The 22,972-nt window shown below is 57.6% G+C and overlaps 3 protein-coding genes and 2 long non-coding RNA genes across 17 annotated transcripts in view; 2 read left to right on the top strand and 3 right to left on the bottom strand.

Moving 5' to 3' along the window:
- The window catches only part of MAST3 (microtubule associated serine/threonine kinase 3), a gene marked incomplete at its 5' end in the record, with an annotated part of 38,876 nt that extends 38,271 nt beyond the window's left edge, over positions 1-605 (bottom strand). For all 3 annotated transcript variants that reach the window (XM_079328256.1, XM_079328262.1, XM_079328258.1), the window contains one exon: positions 222-605. In XM_079328256.1, the coding sequence (XP_079184382.1) occupies positions 222-434 (213 nt within the window). The remainder of the gene's footprint in view (positions 1-221) is intronic.
- On the top strand, positions 490-884 carry LOC306813126. The gene is made up of 2 exons (XR_013776943.1): positions 490-620; positions 702-884. It is a non-coding gene; the product is annotated as an uncharacterized lncRNA (long non-coding RNA).
- Positions 885-4,736: 3,852 nt separating this feature from the next.
- On the bottom strand, positions 4,737-9,471 carry ARRDC2 (arrestin domain containing 2). The gene is made up of 8 exons (XM_079328242.1): positions 9,029-9,471; positions 7,996-8,062; positions 7,756-7,903; positions 7,316-7,418; positions 6,791-7,047; positions 6,519-6,678; positions 6,135-6,286; positions 4,737-6,042 (listed from the first exon to the last, which is right to left on the bottom strand). The coding sequence occupies exons 1-8, from the start codon at positions 9,303-9,305 to the stop codon at positions 5,989-5,991; spliced, it is 1,218 nt and encodes a 405-aa protein (XP_079184368.1). The 5' UTR covers positions 9,306-9,471; the 3' UTR covers positions 4,737-5,988.
- A 4,350-nt stretch (positions 9,472-13,821) lies between these two features.
- Positions 13,822-14,685, bottom strand: LOC306813122. The gene is made up of 3 exons (XR_013776941.1): positions 14,663-14,685; positions 14,165-14,285; positions 13,822-13,878 (listed from the first exon to the last, which is right to left on the bottom strand). It is a non-coding gene; the product is annotated as an uncharacterized lncRNA (long non-coding RNA).
- A 4,510-nt stretch (positions 14,686-19,195) lies between these two features.
- On the top strand, positions 19,196-22,411 carry PEX11G (peroxisomal biogenesis factor 11 gamma). 11 transcript variants are annotated; one of them, XM_079328255.1, is made up of 7 exons: positions 19,252-19,338; positions 19,585-19,690; positions 20,136-20,312; positions 20,475-20,492; positions 20,534-20,766; positions 20,879-20,929; positions 21,359-22,411. In XM_079328255.1, the coding sequence occupies exons 3-7, from the start codon at positions 20,274-20,276 to the stop codon at positions 21,585-21,587; spliced, it is 570 nt and encodes a 189-aa protein (XP_079184381.1). In that variant the 5' UTR covers positions 19,252-19,338; positions 19,585-19,690; positions 20,136-20,273; the 3' UTR covers positions 21,588-22,411. The 11 variants fall into 11 exon arrangements, with proteins under 11 accessions (XP_079184376.1, XP_079184375.1, XP_079184371.1 ...); XM_079328246.1 differs by lacking the exon at positions 19,585-19,690 and adding an exon at positions 19,773-19,870 and having other exon boundaries at positions 19,283-19,334; XM_079328250.1 differs by lacking the exon at positions 19,585-19,690 and having other exon boundaries at positions 19,196-19,334; positions 20,879-20,926; positions 21,362-22,411.
- Positions 22,412-22,972: the final 561 nt, after the last annotated feature.

The following is a 22,972-nucleotide window of genomic DNA, read 5'->3' as shown; positions in this document are numbered from 1 at the left end:
CCGGCCAGAGGTTTTGCAGCATAAACATATTTTGCTCAAGCAGACGGTCAGAGTTGAGCTAAGGACAACTCGATAACCAGAGAGCCCCCAAAAAATCGCCTTTTTCCAGCAGCCTCCCCCCATCTGTCTCATCCCAGCAAGGCGCCAGCCCAGCTTTGCAGCGATAAACACAGGACCAAGAGCAACCCCCCTTCTCGCAGATCCGCTCCCAGGGTGTTTACCAGCTCTTTGCAGGCAGATTGACTCTCCCTCATTTTTTTTTCACACGCCAAAACCGCCGGGAAAGCGGAGGGAACCGGCTGGAGCCCCTCCGGGACCGTCCGGCAGCGCCGCACCGCCCTCCCCACCGGCGCTGCCCGGCGCAGCCACCTCCAACCAGCCCGGACCCCCCGGGCTATCGCTGCCCCCATCGCTGGGCCGGGATGCGGTGGCATTTACACAGCTGCTCAGCAGGAAAATCCCTCTCCCTGCTCCACATAACCTCTCGCGCTTAAAGATAACGCCTTCAGGCTTGCTAAAGAGGCTGGGAAATGGGAGGGGGTCCATTGCAGGCTGCTGGTGATGTGTGAGCATCCCTGAGAGCTGGCTTGGACCCTTCTTCTACTCCCAAACCGAGCTTGGTCTGTTTTTTTTGTTGTTTGTTTGTTTTTTGTTTTGTTTTGTTTTTGTTGAAATCAACTCAAATTTGCGGCTTCTTGCAGGGTGATAGGGAGTTATAAAGGAGCACAACCCGGTTTCTGAAGACTTTGAGGTCGGGGCTTGGGCGGGATCAGAGCCGTGGAGTTTGACAAGGCTGCCCCATCTGTGCCGAGGTGACAACTGTGTCCCCACTGACACCCAGAGCAGCTCACCAGTGACCAGGGGGCCCCTCGTTCCTCCCTGGTGACCCCTGTCTGCGGGGTCACGGATGTCACCGTGCCGCATCCCCTCGGGCACGGCGGGGGCCGCGCACCCACCCGGGGCTGGACGGGCACTTCTCCGGGATTTGTGGGAGTGACAAATCCAGCCGGGGCGGGCAGCGACGCCGGGAGCAAAGTCCCATCGCGCCACATCCGTGGCACAGGGCACGGCCGTGTCACCCGCGGATGCCAGCCCGTCCCCGCGCGTGGCGTGGGAGCCATGCCCCGTCCCCAGCTGTGCGGGCGCTGTCCCAAAGCTCCCTGTTTGTGTGCCAACACATCACGTGCCGCTGGATGACCCGGGAATGGAGGATTTTTTTCTTTTAAGTGTTGTTGTTTTGGGGTTTTTTTAACAAAGCCAAAATATTTGCGTCCCCACGAGGACGGCTCTGGGTCAGTGAGCATGGCTGGTCACACTGGGGACCCGGCAGGAGAGGGGACACTCGGCTCCGTGAGGAGGCTCCGGTGCCGGCGGCTCCATCCCTGGCTCGGTCCCCAGTGTTTATACATAGACATGTTTGTGCGCGGCACCGGCCCCTTCCTCGCTCCCAAACAACTGGAGGAAAGTCAAAAAGTCACAAAAATTTTCCATTGCCCGAGGAGAGGAGAGAGCGAAGAGAGACTGTGCAAAGGACCGGGCAGTGCCAACAACGAGGGACCCCAAAAGCGGAGTCAGACCCGAAAAAACAAGGGGTTGGTTTTGATAGAGTGAATAAAGGGGGCGGTTTGCTGCAAAGACAATACCGGCAGCACCGATGACCATCGGGGTTTGTGGGGTGTCCTGGTGATGTCACCATGCTGCTGGCACGATGCTCACAGGGGACGGGACGTGTCGCACGTGCAACACGGCCATCCAGCTATTCCAGACCCCGTGTTTTAGCATTAAAAAAAACCGGTTTGGAATAAAAAAATCCTGCGGTTTCTCAGCAGGTTTTCCCCGCAGCCGGAGGGACTCGCTGCCCGCACTAGGCTGGGGAAAAGCTGCGATTCCTGTCGAGCCGGAGGGAAAAGCCCCAGCGCAGCGATGCGGGGACTTTGCCTGCGGTTTCCGTGGGCGGGAGCAGCTCCGGCAAACAGGCGGCTGAGTCAGCGGGCGGAGGGCGGCCGCGATGCCGCCCCGGCATGTCGGGGTGCACGGCTGCTTCCCGCAGCTCTGGCAGAGCTCTGCCGCACGAAGGGGAGTCTCAGAGTCCCCGATTCCAAAAATGCTGCCAGGACTGAGCCCTGGAGCTTCTGAGGCTGGAGCAAACCCACAGCAAGGCCTAGCGCTGCTGGGACTGTGCGGGTCCCCGGGGTGCTCAGGGACCCTGTAACTCGGGCTGGGCAGGTCCCCGTGTCCCTGAGCGTCCCTCAGCACAAGGTGCGAGTGCTGCGAGCCCAGCATCCCACCGGCACAAAGATGCTGAATTTGGGCAGTGCCTGAACCCCGACAGAGCGGGTCATTCCGCTTCGGCCAAAAACCAGAGTTACCATCACTGCCCGTGCCCGCTGCAAACAGATCAGCCCCCGGTGGGTGCCTCTCGGCAGGTTCTGGGGTGAGCTGCACCCCGCAGGGCCCAGCCCAGCTGGGATGGGGGAAGGCGGTGCTTGTTTTGGGAGCTGGACGGGCGCCCGGGCCGGAGGCAGCAGCGGCGCAGCTAATCCCGGCCTTCGCAGGGCTGCGCCAGCCCCGGCACATTCTGTCCCTGCCAGGGCCGGGACGGTCACAAACTTCGTGTGTCACCGTCCCCCCCGCCACCGACCCCCAGGCCACAGGACAGCGGCCTGAGCTGCGGGCTGGGGTCACTGGATGGCTCCGAGCATCCTCCAGGGACGGGCAGGGCTGGGGGAAGGGGGAGCCCCCCAAAATGCTGCAGAAAGGTGCCGCAGGACGGGGGTGTCCCAGCACCCTGCAGTGGGGAGAGGGTTCCCAGCAGCCCTGCGGCGGAGACAAAGGGGTCCCACAATTTTGGGACTGAAAGGCAAAAATGACAGGGTAGAGGAGCAGAGCAGGGGCTGGAGGTGTGTTTCCGTGCACCTCGCAAAGAGCAGATTCTGACGGATGGTCTGGGCAGCATTTTCCAGCGCACGGGGCCAAGAGCTATAAATAATCCCGGCACTGTAATTGCATCACGCGCCTGCTGCCCGGGGTCGGGTCTCGGTGCTGCCGCGCAGGGCACGGGGCCGTTCCGGCTCAGCAGACCCCCGGGGAGCCCAAATCCCCCGTGCCAATAAACCTGGAACAGCCCGGGCTGTTCAATCAGGACTTTGGAGCCGGGGCAGATAAACAACAGAAGGTTGGAGGCAGCACCGGCAGCACTGCCAGCAGTTGTGAAAGCGCTGCCTGGAAGGGTCTGCACCGTGCCCTGGCTCCAAATGTCCAGACGAGGTATTTTTAGCCCCTCCAGGGTTCGGGATTTAGGAGTGCAGCTCTTTCCTGGAAGGAGCCCCAGCTTGGCCATGCCCTCCCAACCTCGCTGCGCTACTGCCCGACTGTACGAGAAGAACCTGGAGGCGTTCACAAGAATCCCGGCTGGAGAGATCTGTCCCCCAGGCTCGGGGTTCCCCGGCCCGGCATGGCCTGTCCCCGTCACCGTGTGACGCGGGTGCCCAGAAAGACGCAGCGGGACGGGCACGGGGTGCGGGGCGCTCGCCTCCCCCCCTGCCCGGGAATAAACATCTCCTTGTCAGCCGGGGCAGATGATCCGGGGCTGACCAGCAGCCCCCGGCCATCCCCGCTGCTCGGCGTTTGTCGGCACAGAATGGCTCCCTTGTGCCAGGCTGGAGCTGGCAGGGATCAGCCTGGTCACAGGGCTGCCTTCGGGGCCATCTTCACCTGCGGGTGCAGCGCTGGGCTTTGTGTCCCCTTTGATGTCACCAAAAAACCCTCAAGAGGCCACGGCTGCTGCTGCCAGTGGCAGATCCAGACATGATCCCCCCCCAAACGGGGATGCAAACAAATTCTCTGTGAGGTGGTTAATCCTCCCCCGGGAAAAATTAATCAGAGCACCAGGGATGCCAAATAAAAAGCAGATTTGAATAAAGGTTGCAGGAGCACCAGGTTCTCACAGGCAAGTGCAGGGACAAGTTCTCTCCCCTGGCCCAGGGCAGGAGCACGTGCTCTGATACAGCTGCAGGGCTGAGCAGCTCAGCAAATAAAAAAAAAAAAATAAATAAAGAGGGGAGGAAATCACATTCCAGTGGCAGTATTTTTAAGCAGCACAGTCCGTGCAAGAGAAAACCAATGCCCTGATTCAAACCCTGCCCTGTATGCACTCAGATTTGCCATGCCTAGCAGAGATGTGGAGCACAGAAATGCTGTGAAAAACCAAATTCCAGCCCGAGGAAGCAGGTGAAGCAGGCTCCCTGCTCTTCCCACATGGCAGCAGCTCCCAGCCAACACAACATGGGGCTGATCCCAACCATGGTTAGGACTGGCTGAGCCAACACAGGAGTGTCCCAGCTCCCAGCTGGACCTGTTGGGTCCCTGCCAGGCTTCTGGCATAGAGGAAAATGTGTCTGTCCTCAAGGGGCCTGGACATAAACAGGAAGCAAATGTAGAAAAATACAACAGGTTTATTCGCAGCCCTGCATCCCATGTAATGGGGAAAAATGCCAAAACTGCAAAGATGTGGAGGAGCTGGAGGCTCAAGGGACCAATTCCGTGGGGAGCAGTGCTGACCAAGTGACCCAGTTAATCACCCAGTTAATCCCAGTACAGGACTGGGCACAGGGTGGAGCTGGGTGCCTGCAGAGCAGTGAAGAGAGAGCAGGGAGCACTCCCACATCCCAAAAGCCACAGCACGGCTCCAGACTACAGGAAGCAGAAAGAGGAACAGAAAACTATCCAGGCAACAGTTTGGTTTAAAGAATTTATTTCAGACAAAAAATTCCCCACCAAAAAGTTGTACAAAAAGAGTAGAGACAAAGAGTGGTCATTACAAAAGTGTTCACAGATAGAAAAGACTCATCTGAGCAACCCCAGCACAGAGCCCAAGGCACACTGGCTTTGGTTGTGCATGGCCAGGGATTGTCTCAGTGAGGGAATGCAAAGGTCCTCAGCTCCCAAACTCTGCTCAGGTCCCCCTGCAGTGAGCAGGGTCAGCCCCTGGCTCCTCACCACAACATCCAGCTCACCCTTCCCACACTGGTTCCCACCCCAGTGAGCACAGGCTGCTGCTGTGCCCTCACACCACCAGGCACCCTGATCCCCTTTATGGCCATCAAGGACTCCCAGCCTTGAAGGATTCATCCCAACTTCACATCTCCCACCAGCACCTGTGGCTGCCACCAGCCTTAGACTGGGCTTCCCTCTCTCTCCCTTGGCCACTTGCCACAAGTCCAACGCCCTGTGCTGGTACCACAGTTTGGGGGCTGGTTTCAGCCCCATCTTGGAGCAGGCACCAGCACACTGTGCAGGTTTGATGCTGACATTCATGAACCAGCTTTCCTGTTCTTAGTTAATGGCACCAAAACACTGCCACAGGTCATAAATTCATCCACCAAGTCCTTGTATCAGCCCCTGGAGGCTTTTAGAGTTTGGTTAAGTGGCTCAAACCATTCCCCCCACAGGTACCCACAGGTTTGTGGCAAAGATTATCAGCAGTGGCTGAGCCCTCTACTTCATCCAGCCAGAAAAGGACCTTTCATTGCCTGGGGGACCTGCAGTCCTGGTGAGCCACGGGCAAAGGGCTGCACCTGCATTGCCCTGGGGCCCAACCCAAACATTCTCCAGTAATCCTGAGAAATGCCTTGAAGCTCCTGTTTTCCACACCAGGAGCCGACAGAAGTTTTGGAGTGTGGCACTGCAGGCAAGGGGAGAGCAATCTGGGCTCGTATTCCCTGTTCCAACCCCAAAATCCCAGGGCAGTCCTGAACCCTGTGTGTCCTGCCCAGGCACACACGGGGCCGTTCCACAGCGCCAGCCCCTCGTGTCCTCCCGTGGCCCCGCTGGCTCTGGGCCCGTGGCACAGTCACAGCAGGAGTGGCCGAGGGCAGTGAGCGGGGTCGGGGTCCCAATCCCCGTTTCCAGACCCAAGTGCTGTGAGGGTGCAAGCTGCCATCCCCAGGGATTGTCACGCTGTCACACGCGGCCGATGCCCTCACCAGATCAGCAGGTCATGCAGCGCGGGCGGATGGTGTCTGAGGAGGGGTTTGGATCCACCTGCAGAACCAAGTCCAGAGTCAAAAACCCTCTCTTTTAGCAGAGGCACATCCCAGCCTCCACCAGCCTCCAAGCCTGGAGGGATTAATCACCTCTGAATACAGCGGAGGGGGTCGGAAGCGGAATTCCTGGATGTAGGCAAAGAAGGGACCCTCCAGGATGTCCCCGAGCTCGCTGCGGCATGGAGGAGCCAGGCTCTGCTCAGCCTCCGGGCTGGACACGACTGCTGAGTACTCAGGGGGGGCTGAAGAGAAAGGAGAACCATCAGGGAATAGCAAACACTCACCATAAATGGGGGTAAAAGGGCTTCAAACCCACTGTATCCCAAACCCTCTCAGTTCCCCGAGGAGGGAACCCAGAACGCCACAATACTAAAAATAGGTTAAAAAAAAAAAAAACCAAACTGGCCCAGTTGAGAACTTTGCATCTCACTCTCCTGAGCAGGGGGTTTATGCCAGGGAGAAGGAGATGCTCACCCTCCAGCTGCTCTGGGATGGGGCTGAGCCAGTCCAGGTTGACACTGTACTGGCTGCTGACACTGGAGGTGCGGCTCCCGAAGGGATGAAGTGGGATGGTCCCAATGACCAGAGGCAGTTCAAGGAGCAGCTTGGACGTCCCAGGAATATCCACACAAACCTGCCGAGACAGAGAGCAGCAGGGAAGCTTAGCTGGTGGTGTTCTCCCAGTCTGGAGGGGCAGACATCTCCCCTGAGCTGGAGGAGAGCTGTGCAGGAGGGAATTCCCTCACCTTCAGCGAGTATTCCACCTGGATGATGCGGCACTGGAGGATGGACGGTCCCACGGGCGGGATCTTCAGTGCCCGTCCGTGCCACACCTCCCTCTTCCCAGCAGGAATGGGGTCCCCAGTGATACTGGTCACCACTGACTTCTTCTGCTTCTTGGTGCCCCGGGCAATGAAGGTCTGGGTCTGGATTATGGCTGCCTTGGGCACCACTGCACGGCTCGTGCAGTTGTCGATCTCAGCAAAGATGGGGATGACCTCACCTGACAGAAGAGACACACACACACGTGAGGAGGGGAGGCACAGCCCAGTCCTGCCTTGAGGAAATGCTGCACAGGCCCACCAAGGGTTGGCCACACTGTTTGGCTGGGCAGGCACAGGGGTTCAACCAGGAGGAGCGACCCAAGGACACTGCCCACATCAGGTGCACACAGTAAAGATTGCCTGCCAGCTCACAGTGACCCAAACCCCCTCCTCTGGCCTCTACCCCAGAGCCCACTGAGGTTCAAGGGCCCCAGCACCTGGTCTCACCTGGGGTGTAGCCTTTTCGGTCAATCTTGGCAGTCACAGATACTTGGCCACGGTTGCAGTACCAGGCACGAGCAAGTTTCTCCTTAGCACCTGCCTGGGGAGCCTAGAGAAAGGGAAATATTTAGGCTATTTAGTAACTAAGAATGAAACTCAAAGCAATCATCTCCCTGGCACCAAGAACCTGCTGGGGAGCATCAGCAACTTCTCAGGTATCTGATGCAAGAAGCTGTTGCAATGCATTAAAGTTTCCAAAAACAAAGAGGCACAGTTGACCTCTGCCTCAGCCCAGGTAATGCTGGAGGGCACAAGTTACAGGGGGCAAAATATTCCATCTGGAAACCAGGCTCTGTAATGCTGAAGGGAAGGCAGACACCTTCCCCATGGGCTTCCTGGGTAAGTTTTAGATGCCAGAGCCCTGGGGTGGAGCAGGGGGAGCTCACCAGCAGTGCAGGAGTGTTGATGTCAATGGGTTCAATCACTGTGAACTCCTTCTTTGCTTTCTTCACTGTTGCCCAGGGTCTGTGCAGCTTGGCCTTCACCCAGTAGCGCACACTGCCGTGCTTCCCCTCGAAGGAGGTGGCCAGAGTCCTGGGCACAAGCAACAAACAATTTTAGAAGGGTATCACTCAAAAAAACCCTCATTTTAAATAAGCCCTCTCCACCAAAAAATGAGAACTTACTCAGGGAGCTGGAAGGTGAATGGGAACTCGTGCTTTCCTGCTGGCAGGACAGTGGCCTCACCATTGTCTGTGGACAAAACAGATTGAGCAGGATTAGCTCCCTTCCTGCAGAACTTCCTCCCCGGGCAGGTCACAGAGGTGTGCAGCACCCAGCAAGGAGCAGCATGAAGGCACAGCAGAGTTTCTGCCAGGGCTGAGCAGCTGTGACAAGAGCTGGGCACTGTCTGCATTCCATGTGTCTGCACGGCCCAGAGCCATCTCCTGGAGAGCTGGGCAGCTTCCTCAGGTGGGCTCTGCTTTATCCTGCAGCCACCCTGCCCCAGCTTCAGATGAGAGCCCAATATGCCCAGCTGGAGGGAGAGTGGCTGGTCAAGCCCCCATGCCCCTCAAGAGTTCGCAGAGGGGATTATTTAAGACAACTCCTGATACTCAAAACAAGCTCCTAACTTCCACAGTGTTTCAACGCTGCTTTCCTGAATAGCTCAGAGAAAAGGGGGAGCCTTGTCCCGAACCGAGGTGCCGATTTCGGGATGCACCCAGAACATGTGTGAGGACCTACACAGCCCATTCCCAGAGCGCTCAGACCCTAAAGCACCCATGCACCAAATTTCAGCTCGCCAGTGTGTCATGCACTCAGCAGCCAAGCTGTCCCCGGCCTCCAGATTTCTGCAGTTTTGGGGTGCCATGCACCCACCATCAGCGCTTGCCCCAGGCACCGAGATTTCAGCCGGCTGGGGTGTTTGGAGCACCCAACAGCCGGGGTGCCCAGGCTGCCCCACACCCCTGTTACTTCAGCCTCGAGGGTGCTGCAGCCCATCGGGCAAAGGGATGCCCGCACCCGGGGCAGGCGATGCTGTACCCCGGGGTGCCCCTCGGGCAAGGGATGCTGTACCCGGGTGTGCCCCTCGGGCAAGGGATGCTGTACCCAGGGGTGCCCCTCGGGCAAGGGATGCCCGCACCCGGGGCAGGCGATGCTGTACCCCGGGGTGCCCCTCGGGCAAGGGATGCTGTACCAGGGGAGGTGATGCCGTACCTGGGGGTGCCATCAGCGTATCGCGGTGGCTCAGAAACTCCACCTGGTCGCTGTAGCTCTGCGTGTAGGCGGTGCTGGAGCCGGCGCTGCGGGACTCGGTCCAGTGGACGCGGGCAGCGCCCATGGCCCGCAGCCGCAGCGCCCCGAGCCGCGCGGCCGCCGCCAGCTCCAGCACCACGCGGCCCGACACCGCCTGCCCGGGGCTGAAGGCGGCCGGGCCGTCCCGCTCCGCGCCCTCCAGCACGATCGAGAAGCGTTTGAGGCGATCGAAAATCATGGCGCGGCTCAGCCCAGACCGGCGCGATGCGGCTCAACCCGGCTGAGCTCGGCTGGGCCCGGCTTTAAGCGCCCGGCGCTGCCGGGGGCGGCCCCGGCGGGGCGGGACGGGCCGGGCCCGGCCCTGCAAAACAAGGCAGGGAGCATGTGCGGATCGGCCCCTCGGCACGGAGAGCTGCCGGGGGGTTGGACCGTGCGGGGCTGGGTCCCGTCCCGATGGGGCTCCGCAACTCAGAGACATCACCGGGAAACGTGAGCTGAGCCCTGCCAGTGACCCCTGGTGCTGCCCCCCAAGACTCCCTGCAGCTCCCATCCTTGGCCCCAAGTCCTTCTCGAGCTTCTGTCCTTGCTCCGCAAATTCCACTTCTAGCTCCATGCTTTCCCCCACAAATTTCCTCTCGAGCACCATCCTTGCCCCAAAAAACTTCCTTCCAGCTCCTATTCATGACCCTCAAAAGCCCTTTCCAGCTCTCATCCTTGCTCTCCAAAACTTCCTTCCAGCTCCTATTCATAACCTAAAAATCCCTTTCCAGCTCCCATCCTTGCTCCCCAAAACTTCCTTCCAGCTCCTAATCTTGTCCCCCAAAATCCCTGTCTTTGTCCCCCAAAATCCCCATCATTGCCCCTCAAAATCCCCATCCTTGTCCCCCAGAACTCCTTTCCAGCTCCCATCCTTTCCCCTCAGACTCCCCCTGCAGCTCCAGTCTGACATCCCACCCCATCTTTGGACAGAATCCCCATTCCCAGGGTCACAGCTGTGGGCTGTGGCCAGGGGGGATTCCTCACTGAAGCCTCTCTCCTTGCAGTGCCCCAGGTCAGAGCCAAGGGCCAGAGCACACACTGACCCACATCCTTCCCTTCCCAAGAGCCATTCCCAGGGCTGGGAACAGGCCACAGCTGGATCTGGGCTCCTGACACGGCCAACTGGCGACGCGGTGATGTCTGGGACATCACTTCACTTAGTTCTAAGAAATCAAGAACTGGCTGGAGTTCAGCTTGTGCAATTGAGTGAGCAATCCTCTTCCCTGTGCTTGTTAACCAGGCGAGCGCCAGTTTTCCACCAGATCCTGCTGGGATTAGTGTCCAAAACCCTGGGATAAATTCCACCTGCATGGCCAGGAGCAGCATAGGGACTGCTCCTTCGGTGGTGTTCAGCTGGGGTGAAAAGTGTGTAAACTGGGAATTAATGATTCCCAGAGTGGACATCACCCTCAGCAGTGCCCTGAGATATTGTAAGTGAGGAGAAAGGAATCTCTGCCCCCCCAAAAGGGTTAATGCAGTCTTAAAAACTTCCACTTTAGTGATGACTATCATGTTTGCAGAGCACCAGAGAGAGCCCAGCACCCCCGGCACGGGCAGGGGATAAGACAGAACAGGCATTAGAAATGTTACTCAGCATTTGGCTGCCTAAGTTTTGGGGATTTTTGAGTTGCTCACAGCCATGCCGGGCAGGACCTGCTGAGCTGAACTTGGTTGATCACAGCCACTTAAAAATGGAGCTGGGCTGAAGCCTAGCACTGCTTTAGCTGTTTCCAAGGCTGGACTGGAATTGTCTGTCTCCCTCCCCAGGGGAAGGGGACTGTGGTTTGTTTTATGTGCACGACCATTCGCAGCCACGGGCAAACATGAATCATAGCAAAGGCTGCGAGGGAAAGGAGGAAGGAAGGCGCGTCACAGCGCGAGTGAACTGGTGACACCGGCTCTGGGAAGGCGCCTGCTGTCCCTGCAGTGACATTCGAGGTGGGGAGGCTCTTGAGAGGGGCTGGAGCCTTGGCTGAGCCCCTCTTTTTGCTTGGCATCCTCCTCCTCCCGCCTGCCGGCACACACCCCTGGGCGGTGACTCAGCCTCGCCCACGGGACGATCGCGCAAAGCCAGCCCCAGAGCTCGCTCCCGTGGCAGCGCACGCGATGCCCTCGCCTGTCCCTCGCTGCCGCCACGTGGGGAACGAGGCTCTGTGCCCTCCCTGAGCCCTCTGGGACCCCCACCCAGACAGGCTCTGTCCCCTCTCCTGGGGTCTGCAGGCAAGCACAGCCAAGGGCTTTGTTTTTGTTTGACCCAGGAAGGGTCCTGGATGCCCAAGGTAAAGCCAGCCAGGCCGGGCACAGCGCTCAGGGCACGATCTCCAACTCTTCAGCCCCATCTAGAGTCTGACCAGGCCAGAGCTGCTCCCAGCAGGAGCTGGCACAGACAGACAGACAGACACTGACACCCTGCCCAGCTCGTGGGGGCTGCACCTGCCCTGACCCACTCTGAGACCTGCTGGCTTCTCCCCACAGAGCCCGGGGTCACACAAAGGGCCCTGGAACGCCAGGGAGAAGGGAATGCAGCAGGTGAACAGGTAAGGCAGCAGCCCAGAGTGGGGTGAGATGGCACAACACAGAGCCTGTGCTCCAGACTGAGGAACCAGCTCCATCCCTGCCAGATTTGGGACTGCTGTGTATGGACTAGGATTAAGGTGCTGATTGAGGGCCACCCCACAAAGGAAGGAGGGTCCTGATGCCATAACTCTCCTGGATGTCTTCATGAAAATAAAATGGCTTCTGGATGTTTACCTCTCACCAGGGCAGGAACTACACCTATGGGAAGTGCTGCAGGATCCTCAGACAGAAAAGATCACTGCACAACCATTATTTATGTTTCCTGGGGCACCCTCCCATCACCTCATGCAGGAGAGTCCAGGGCTCTCCTTGTGCTGCCTTTGCCCATTCACCCCCTGTCCTTTCCTCTCCTCCTGCTCCCTCTCTCAGATGATTACACAACACACGTTTAAAGGCCCTGCCTGAACACCCTCCTTGCACACTTTTCTTGTCTCTCAGCGCAGCACCCCAGTGCCAGCACTCACCACCCTGCCAGGAAACTGCAGATAAACTCAGCTGAGGGGAGAGCAGAAGGGAGGGCTCTTATCTGTGCCCGTCTTCCCTCCTCTGCATTGCCTTGTTACCATGACAAAACCTGCATTTTTTAAACACCACGCAGACACAGCTGATCTCGTGGAGAAGCAACAAGAAAGGAGCAGTCACAGGGACTGACTGTCGGATGGTGGCACGTTTCTCACCAGCTGACATCAGGAAGGCTCTCACGCTGCTGTTGGGGACAGAACAGGGGACAGCAGGATCCAAAGGAAGTTATTTTGGCTGCAGGACAGACTCTCTCTGCTGTTCCCTTCCTTAAAACACCCTGGTGATCACATGTGTCGCTCTCACAAGGCAGAAAAAGAATCTGTGTAGGGACAGGGACAATAAAATTGCAGCTCCCAACTTCTGGTGAGGCTCTGCTGCCCAGGCAGTCCAGCTCAGCACTCCCTGTGCACAAAGGGAGGGCCAGGAACCATCAGCCCTGGGCTGCAGGTGAGCAGAGTGCCTGTGGGGCTGAGCAGCTCCTGCAGTTCCTGAGCCCTTGGCCAAGTGTCCTTCCCCTGATGGCTCCAGGGGTTCCTCTCACACACAATCCCAGCAGCACAATCCACACCTGCTGCCAGCAGCTTGTGGCTTCCCTACAGACATTCCTGCAGAGATAATGGGGTACAGAGCTCACCCTGTCACTCAGAGCCAAGTGCTGCATGACCAAGTGCTCAGGACCCTCTCTGCTGGACTCCAGGGCAAGGGCTTGGTTGGAATTTGGACACTTTGTAGAGGTGCAGCTGCCAAGGGGACATCCTTAGGCACAGCATGGAAGAGCTGCTGCCAAAAGACAGAAACTCCAGAGCAGTGCAGGAGTTTGGAGCAGATGGCAGGGCACAGTCATCCAGAAATAGAGAAAATTACCTTCCCAGTGCAGTGCAGAGACAGGAGCACCTCCAGGAAGCCAATTCAGGCCCTCTTTCCATCCCTCCAGCTTAATCCTGCAATATCTATATTTGCCAGATTGGGCTGGCACCACTCTGGGTTGCACTTGGCCACTGACACAATGAAATGCCCTCAGCATAAGTCCTAAAGCCATTTCCAGGGCTGGGCAACCAGACCACAGGTAGCAACAGAGCCATGAGAAATGGGGAAGGAAAAGCAACAGAGGAATGGCTGTGACACTGTTATTGAGGGGAAGATAAAAGATATGCACGATCCTAAGAAAAGCCAGAGTTAATGAGTGGATGGACAGTTGAGACATCCCATATGCCTCAGCTCTGGATCATTTCATCCCAAGCACACCAAGAATGGCTTGTGGCATGCAAGTGGCCTGTGCTCTTGCAGCAGATCTAAGCAACGTGCCAGCTGGGCACGCGGGGCCAGCAGCAGGGACCCAAAAACAAACACTGCCTCAAGCACTCAGTGCTCTTTCCACACTTGTGAACAGACACCCATGTTTGCTCTTCCCTGTGCAAACACAACAACAGCCACAAATCTGTGGTGCTCCCCAGCCCAGGCTTTGCCAGCAGCCTCCTGGAAACCAGAGGCAGAGAGAGAAATCCTCTGCTGAGGTGAGAAGAGGGGCAAACAGCCCTGCATGGGTCAGCAACACCCACAGGGGCAGGTTCCTCTGAGGGGACGGACACCTGCAGCCTGAGGGGTCCTGACCCCACAGCCTGGCACACAGACCCATCAAAGGGGGTCCAAACCCCACATCCTGACATATAGACCTATCCAAGAGGGTCCCAACCCCACAGCCTGGCACACAGACCCATGAAAGGGGGTCCCAATCCCCTGCCCTAGCATACAGACCCACCCAAGGGGTTTCAATCCCACAGTCTGACATACAGACCTATCCAAGGGGGTCTCAAACCCCCACAGTCTGGCACACAGACCCATCCAAGAGGGTTCCAACCCCATGCCCTGTCACACAGACCTATCCAAGGGGTTCCAACCCAACACCCTGACACACAGACCCATCCAAGGGGCCCCAATCCCACAGCCTGGCACACAGACCCATCCAAGACCCATTCAAAGGGGTCCCAACCTCACAGCCTGGCACAGAGAGCCATCCAAAGGTGATCCCAACCCCACACCCTGGCACACAGAGCCATCAAAGAGGTTCTAATCCCACAGCCTGGTACACAAACCCATCCAAGACCCATTCAAAGGGGTCCCAACCTCACAGCCTTGTACAGAGAGCCATCCAAAAGGGATCCAAATCCCACAGCCTGGCACACAAACCCATCCAAGGGGTTCCAATCCCCTGTCCTGACACCCAGACCCACCCAAGAGGGTCCCAGCCCCCCAGCCTGGCACACAGACCCATCCAAAGGGGTTCCAATCCCCAACCTGGTACCCAGACCCACCCAAGAGGGTCCCAACCCTGTACTCTGACACACAGACCCATCCAAGGGGGTCCCAACCTCACACTCTGGCACACAGACCCATCCAAAGGGGTTCTAATCCCCTGCCCTGGTACGCAGACCCACCCAAGGGGGTTCTAACCCACACTCTGGCACACAGACCCACCCAAGGGGGTCCCAGCCCCCCAGCCTGGCACAGAGAGTGATCCAAAGGGGATCCCAATCCCACACTCTGGCACACAGACCCATCCAAGGGGTTCCAATCCCCAACCTAGCACACAGACCCATCCAAAGGGGTTCCAAGCCCCAACCTGGCACCGAGACCCATCCAAAGGGGTTCCAATCCCCAGCCTGGCACACAGACCCATCCAGGGGGTTCTAACCCAACACCCTGGCACCCAGACCCATCCAAAGGGGTTCCAAGCCCCAACCTGGCACACAGACCCATCCAGGGGGTTCCAACCTCACACCCTGGCACACAGACCCATCAAAGAGGGTTCCAGCCCTCCAGCCTGGCACAGAGAGTGATCCAAAGGGGATCCCAATCCCACACCCTGGCACCCAGACCCACCCCAGAGGGTCCCAACCCTGTACTCTGACACCCAGACCCACCCCAGAGGTCCCCCAGGCTGGCCCAGAGGCTCACCAGGGATGAGCACGCGGCGGCGGTGCAGGAAGGTCTGGTAGGCGGTGAAGTCGCGGTAGAGCACGTTGAGGCCGATGCTGTGGCTCTCCAGCCAGTGCACGGCGGCCAGGCCGCGGGCGCAGACCTGCAGCGCCCGCAGGCGCAGCGCCCCGCGCAGCTCCAGCTGCACCCGGCCCCGCAGCAGCTGCCCCCCGCCGTGGGCCCGGGCCGGCTCCAGCCGCACCGCCAGCCTGCGCACCCGCCCCGGCTGCATGGCGGAGCCGCGGGGAAAGGAGCAGCGGCAAAGGCTGCAACGGAATCGATGCGTTTGTCCCCTGTTTGGAAGAGGTGGTTTGGCGTTGATCGCATGTGAGGGAGGGTGATGGTGTGTCCGTGGTGATGAGGGATGTGTTTTTAAAGTAACTGGGGGGGGAAAAAAAAAAAGTGAGTTCACCTTATCTCTGAGTTGCAGACACTGGAGACGTGACACTGGGACGTGCTGGCAGGGAGGGGTGTCAGGCAGCTGCAGGTTTCACACAGCGGGGCACTCAAAGGAAACCTGCTTGGCCTTCCTGGCTCAGCCTTCTGGGGCACTGCTGGAATGGCAGAGAGTTCAGACAGCAGAGGCCTTCACTCCAAAAGCCAGCTTTGCTTTGCCTGTCTGAGGTTGTGTTAAAATTCATGTGAAAAAGAAAAGTGAATAATCACAGGGGCTCCCAGCAACAGCTCTCCCAGCCTCCAAGGGTGATTCCAATTCCGCCACTTGTCCCTGTGGCTGTTCCGGCAGCAGCACAGGTGGCAATGCCACCTCAGGGTCACATCAAAGTAATGGGGCAGAGCTGGAGCAGATGCAAGTCCCTGTTACTTCACCAAATGATGCAACTGAGGTGTTTGACTGGAGGTGTTTAACAACATGCTGGCATGAGGGATTGATGTGAGTGCCTGTGTGCACTTGGAAGATGTGAGTGCACGGTTTCTTTGAAGCACGTGTGGAGCAGAGACCGTCCCATTCCTGAAAAATAGAGTCAAATCCATAAAGGAAAGTACAGGGCTTGTGGGCCCAGGCACTGCTCACACACGGACTGAAGCAGTTGTTGAACTTCACTAGCCCTGTGCCCAAAGGAATCAAACCCCTGTGCATGAGAAGAGCTTGTGAAACAGCAGCTGTGCCACCCAGCTCACTCAACCCCCACGGGAGGGGGCTGAGCAGCCCCCACTGATCCCTCTGGAACACACCTAGATCCCAAACAGAGAAAGTGCAAGCTCAGCAGTCAGGACACCCATGTGAGCGACCAGCTCAACAAAAACACAGGGCTCACCTCTAGGAAAACAGCCCACTCATCACAAGCTGGGCAGAGCTGCCTCGCTGTCCTACTGTTCACTGACCTTTGGTTGCAGGCCTTGACACCAAAATCCAAACAGATAATTAGGGAATATTCCATCCCCCCCACAGCCCTGATGGTGCCTCTTGCTCTGTTTGATTTCCTGCCCTTCCTCTGTGCTTCCCCCCTACCCCACCTGCTCCGTTCCACCTGCTGCCTGCCCGGAGGCGTTCCGTGGGTCCTGCCATCCTGAGGGATGTGTCACCCACGCCTTTGGGCTAATCTCCTAGTGTTTATTCTTGCTGTCACAACACCTCCTTGTGTCCTCATTCAGTCTGAGAAATAGATGTTGCCTGTGACAGCACAGAGACGGGCCAAGAGCAGAGCACAAGGGCGGCTCTGAGATCCCACGCCGTGTAGGCAGCTCAGAGTGCGTCAGCAGTCACTGGAGAAGGGAGGACATCACCTTCCTCTGGGGACAGGGCCCTTCCAGGCTCCCCATGGGGACACAGACCCCCTGGGAGTTTGCCTTTTGGATTTCAGTGGCCTTTGGGCTTGGGTGTGAGCTCACCTCTCTGCTCAGCCCTGTGCCCTCCTGGGCAGCCCCTGGGGTGAGCATTTCATCCGAGGAGACAAAACAGCTTTTTTTGGGATGGGGCTGAGAAAGGGGCAGGTGGCACCACCAAACCTGGCAGCCCCAAGACCTGAACCCTGTTTTGTCACCCCACCCAGGCAGCTGCAGCATCCTCTGTCCCCCATACCTGGCAGATGCTCAGCTTTCTCTGCTGCTGCTGCAGAGATGTTTACCCTGACTGGACACCTCTAGCCATGACAATTTTCTTCCTCTGACCCTCTGTGGGGATTTCAGTCACCTTCTACCTCCCTCCAACATTCCCTGGCTTAGGGATTTGGTTGCCTGTCCTTCCTCTTCCTTCAAAATACTTCTCATCTACGACTCTGCTCCCACCTGAGGCTGAAGCAGACAGGGTTTGTTGCTCACTGGTCCATCTAAGTAGCTCAGGAGCACATTCCAAGGGGAGTTAAGGGGAGGCTGGAGCTTTGCTGGGTATAAATCCATTCCCCTGTGTTAATCCAGGCTGAGCCTGCTGTAGCACATCTTTGGGGAGTCCCCCTGCTGCCTGTGTGGCACCTGCATGGCTGGCATGGTTCTGACAGAACTTTCATCTGCTGACAGATAGAATCAAAATAAAAATTAAAATTGAGGCAGTAAATTGGGAGGCAGCAGCAGGAAAGCTCTGCAGTCACAGACACCTGTGTGATTTCCCCTGAAGACAGGAAAAGGCCGGCTCTGCCGTCAGCACTTTGCTCAAAACCTTCACCCAAACAGAAAACAACTCTCGGGGTGAGGAGACAAATGAAGAAGTCCATGTGGCAGTTACGGGAATATCACTCCATATGGTAGTTCTGGAGCTGCTCCAGAAGTTTAGGGCCAAGGAAAAGACCAATTCACTGTGATCTGTTCCACATTTAGCAAATCAAATGGCTTAAACACAGATCCATGGCATGAAGGGACGTCTCTTCTTGAAAAACAGGAGGCAATGTCAGAGGAGGATTTTCTTAATGCCTTCCATGACCAGTTCTAACCACATCCCTTCCTGAGGTTGCATAAGCACAGCTTTTGATCAAAATCCTTTCCTTCCTCCCAAAAATAAATGCAAAACAACTTATAAAAACAAACGTAGCCATGGAGAAAGATCAAGACACTGGTTCATATCCCAGAAATTATAAATTTTATTCATTTTACGTAATGAAGAGGCAGAGGGATTGACACCAGATTGCAGTGAGGTGAGTCATGAGGATGTGGAACAAGGATGTGGTGCATCAGGTGGGAGAACTGCAGCACCTGAGGGTACAGCAAGTGTAGAACAATCAGAATCACTGAATATCCCAAGTGGGAAGGGACCCACAAGGATCTCAAGTCCAGCTCCCAGACTGGAGAGGCTCTGCTTAGTGCTATGAACCTGTTCATGAAATCAGATTGATTTACACAAAGGGTGATTTACTCAAAGGATGATTTACTCAAAGGATGATTTACTCAAAAGGTTCTTCCCCCCGAGGGTGCTGGCACTGCCCAGGCTCCCCAGGGAATGGTCCCAAGGCTGCCAGAGCTGCAGGAGCCTTTGGACACTCTCAGGGATGCTCAGGGGGGGATTTTGGGGGGTCTGGGCAGGGCCAGGGGCTGCACTGATCATCCCTATGGGATCCAGCTCAGAATATTCTGGGATTCTGTGATACTCGGCTATAAAAAGATAAAACCAAGTAGTTCTAGCAGCCTTAACTAAGAGCAGTGTGGGTGTGACTCTGGAGCCCGGGGGGAAGCAGGTGGGACCCCTGTGCTGAGCAGGGAAGGTGTAGGAGAACCCAGAGATTTCACACAGAATGTTCCCCTCCCATCACTCAGCCGGGGGCCGGGAGGGCTCTGAAGGTGGGACAGGGAAGATCTCCCTGTTTCCCAGGTGACAGATCCGTGTGCGTGTGAACACGGGACCCTCGGGGAACAACGGGACCTCTAAGAGCCAGCCTAGAACCCGCAGAACGGGGAAAGCGGGCTGAGAAAAGGATTCGCTGGAGGGGTGTGGAGCCCGTGAGGGGCAGGGGGATCCAGCCGGACACCATCTCCTTCCAGGTACCAGCCCCCGGTGGGACCCGGCCCCTTTCGGGCACCATCCCCGGGCAGGGCCCGGCTGGGCCGCGGGGCAGCCAGGCCGCGTTACCATGGCGACGCCTCCGCCTCCTTCCCGGCGTGCCCCGCGTTTGCGCGTGACTCCACACCCGGAAGTGTTGCCATGGCGGCGGGCGCGCTCGGGGCGCTCGTAGCCGCGCTGGAGACGCACCGGGGCCGCGACCGGGCGGTGAGTGAGGGGTCTGATCCCTCCGGTACCGGGCGGTGAGTGAGGGGTCTGATCCCGCCGGTACCGGGCGGTGAGTGAGGGGTCTGATCCCGCCGGTACCGGGCGGTGAGTGAGGGGTCTGATCCCGCCGGTACCGGGCGGTGAGTGAGGGGTCTGATCCCGCCGGTACCGGGCGGTGAGTGAGGGGTCTGATCCCGCCGGTACCGGGCGGTGAGTGAGGGGTCTGATCCCGCCGGTACCGGGCGGTGAGTGAAGGGTCTGATCCCTCCGGTACCGGGCGGTGAATGACAGGAGGGGTTCTGCACCCTCCGGTACCGGGCGGTGAGTGAGGGGTCTGATCCCTCCGGTACCGGGCGGTGAGTGAGGGGTTCTGCACCCTCCGGTACCGGGCGGTGAATGACAGGAGGGGTTCTGCACCCTCCGGTACCGGGCGGTGAGTGAGGGGTCTGATCCCGCCGGTACCGGGCGGTGAACGACGGCAGCCGACTCTGCTGTAGCGACCCACCCTTAAGGGGAAGGAAGCACCTGGGACATCCGTAAGTGCTTCCACATCGGTGGGAAGGAAGGACAAAAGGCAGAGGGTCCACAAACAATTCAAGTTTAACCGGTAAATGACGCGCGGGAGGGAAATGGGAGTCCCGGGGCACAGGGCAATGGGGTTTGGGTAAAGGGAAGAGAAGCTGGGGAGGGAGGAGTGAATTAGAAAAAGAAAGAGGAGAAAAGAGGGAGAAAAATAGAGCGTTAAATAGAGGAGAAAGAGGAAAAAAATGGTTGTAGCATCACCTTTCCTGGTGCCCGCAGGTGCGGGCGCTGTGCTACGGCTGCCAGCTGGCGGGGGCAGCGCTGCCCGGGCCCGCGGGGCTGCCCGGGGGGCTGCTGGCCGCCTCCGCCCAGCTCAGCGCCTGCCGCACCGCCCTGCGCCTCTTCGACGACCTGGCCATGCTCCGGCACAGCTGCAGCTACGGGCTGGGCCCCGAGGTGAGCGCGGTCCGGGGAGTGAGCGCGGCCCTGGGGGTGAGCGCGGCCCCGGGATGAGCGCGGCCCCGCGGGGAGTGAGCGCGGCCCCGGGGTGAGTGAGCGCGGCCCCGCGGGGAGCGCGGCCCGGGGGAAGCGCGGCCCCGGGATGAGCGCGGCCCCGAGGTGAGCGCGGCCCCGGGGGTGAGCGCGGCCCCGGGGGTGAGCGCGGTCCGGGGAGTGAGCGCGGCCCCGGGGGCCCGTGTGCCGCAGCCCTGCCCCATGTGCCGTTCCCGCAGGGCGAGGACGCGCTGGTGCGGGCGCTCTCGGTGCTCTGTAACGTGGCCAACCAGCTCTACTACCCCTGCGAGCACCTGGCCTGGGCGGCGGATGTCGGCATCGTGCGCGCCGGCTCGCAGCAGTGGTGGAGGCGGAGCACGGCGCTGTGGGGCTGTGCCCTGCTCCTGGGCATCCTGCGGTACGGCCACAGCCGCGCTCTGGGAGGCTCTTCCTCACTGAAGCACTTGGTGCAAGAGAAAATAAAGCCCTCCTGTTTGGTGCTGTATGAGAAATAACTCTGTTCTTTTCAGGTCTCTGAGAATCTTGTTCCAGTTGAGAAGAAAACTGAGCCAGCACAAGTGGTATGATTCCTTCTGTGGCTGTAGAGCTGATTGTGCAATCCCAGATTGGTTTGGGTTGGGAGGATTTTAAAGCTCATCCAGTGTCACCCCTGCCATGGCAGGGACACTTCCCACTGTCCCAGGCTGCTCCAGCCCCAATGTCCAGCCTGGCCTGGGACACTGCCAGGGATCCAGGGGCAGCCACAGCTGCTCTGGGCACCCTGTGCCAGGGCTCCCCATCCTCCCAGGGAACAATTCCTGCCCAATATCCCATCCAGCCCTGCCCTCTGGCTGTGGCAGCCATTCCCTGTGTCCTGTCCTTCTATGTCCTTGGTCCAAAGTCCCTTTCCATCCTTCCTGTAACTCACCCACATCTGTCACTTCTCATCTGTAGCCATCACAGTTATTAGGACTTTCTGGACTGTCACTAATATCACCTTTTCCTTCCTGCAGCACTTCTTCACCTCAGAGCCAGCAGAAGCTGAGAGCCCAGGTGAAGGCTGAAGTTCTGAGCATACTCATGGAAACAGCAGATCTCTCCAATGCTATCCACTGGCTGCCTCCAGGATTCCTCTGGGCAGGAAAGTTCCCTCCATGGTTAGTAGGACTCCTGGGGACCATCTCCTCCCTTATTGGAATCTACCAGGCATCAAGAGGAGCAAATTCTGAAGATGCTTAAGCCATATCTGAGCTTCACAAGCCCAGTTTTCACATGGTAAAAGTGCCTTTAGTGAGGCAGGGTGTATTTTAACTTTCCTGGGTTGATGATTGTCATTCCAGATGTCCCATAATTGGGACTGGAATCCAGATGCCTGTTGCAGAGGGGATTGTTTGCAGCTGACAATTTTTATCACTCTTCATTAGAGAAGTAATTCAGGTGAATAATCTGAAAATCAAGAATCTTGGGAAGGGGAAAAGAGTTTCTTCTATTTATCCCAAAAGATAAATGCAACCTCCCAGTGTTTTCTGCCACTTGAAAAAGCACAGTGGGCATGATTCTGTCACAGAGAACTGGTAAGGGATGAATTCTGTGAATTCACCCCTGGGCTCAGTGCTTGGTGCTGCATCTGAGCCAGGGATGGGAGTTCTCCAGGTATTTTGGGGTTTGGGCTCAGAGCTGATGGCCAGAGCTCAGGCAGGAGTGAGCAGGGGTGCTGTTTGTGACAGCTGTGTTTCCTCAGAGGCAAGAGGGGCAGGAAATTGCCACTGGGAGCAGCCTGAACCTTCCTGGCCTGCCTTGCCCCTTTAAGGAGAAATGTTGTAAGTGAGAACTTCCCACAGAGCTGAGGCTCCAGCTGTGCCTTTGAGGAATGCCACCGGGTGGAGCTCTTCCACCAGGCTCCAGCAGCCAAAGGAACTTTTTTAATTTAAAACAAATAAAAAAAAAAAAAGGCAGGAAATTTATTAATCATCTTTCAAAGGAGCAATCAAACCAATGCTGAGGTGGGGTTTGCAGTTACAGTTCTGGGCGTTGCCAACAATAAACGACACAAACCCTTCAAAGGTGGCCTTGAGTGATCATTCCTCCTGGTGAAAGGGAGAAGTTCTTGATCTTTGGTTCTGGAAAGCTCCAAAGCATTAGTGCTGTGTGAGCTGCAGCTCCATATGTGTCACCAGCCTTCCTCCTGCTGAAATAATTCCCAGCCCCTGCCTGACTGCATGGAAATGCATCCTTTGAAAAGAGTTCTGCTTAGTCTGCGTGTCCCTGCACCCAGCACGGCACGTGCTGCACTTCCAGGAGGTTTGACCTTGGTTTGTGTTGTTTTTTTTGGCCTGAACACTGGGAACCTGTGTTCAAAGAGCAGAGTGAAGCCTGGATACTCTTTATCCTTTGCCCTGTCCTTGGTGTTTATCTGGACCTTCACCCTGAGTGTCCCTGAGGAAGCCTTGCTGGCTGTGCTGGGGATTTGCTGCCACACTGACTGGATTTGGTACAACTCAGGGCTTACCTGGAGGAGACTCTTGTTTTTTCTCTCCTTTTCTCAGTCCTGTATCTGAACAGGGGGAGCACTCAAGTCCTTCTGCCTAGGGACAGCTCTGGCTGTTGCCTGTCACCCACTGTGG

Source organism: Erithacus rubecula (genome assembly GCF_903797595.1).
Source record: "Erithacus rubecula genome assembly, chromosome: 28".
Taxonomy (NCBI): domain Eukaryota; kingdom Metazoa; phylum Chordata; class Aves; order Passeriformes; family Muscicapidae; genus Erithacus; species Erithacus rubecula.
Note: the sequence above shows the minus strand (reverse complement) of the source record. Positions and strands in the feature narration are given on the sequence as shown.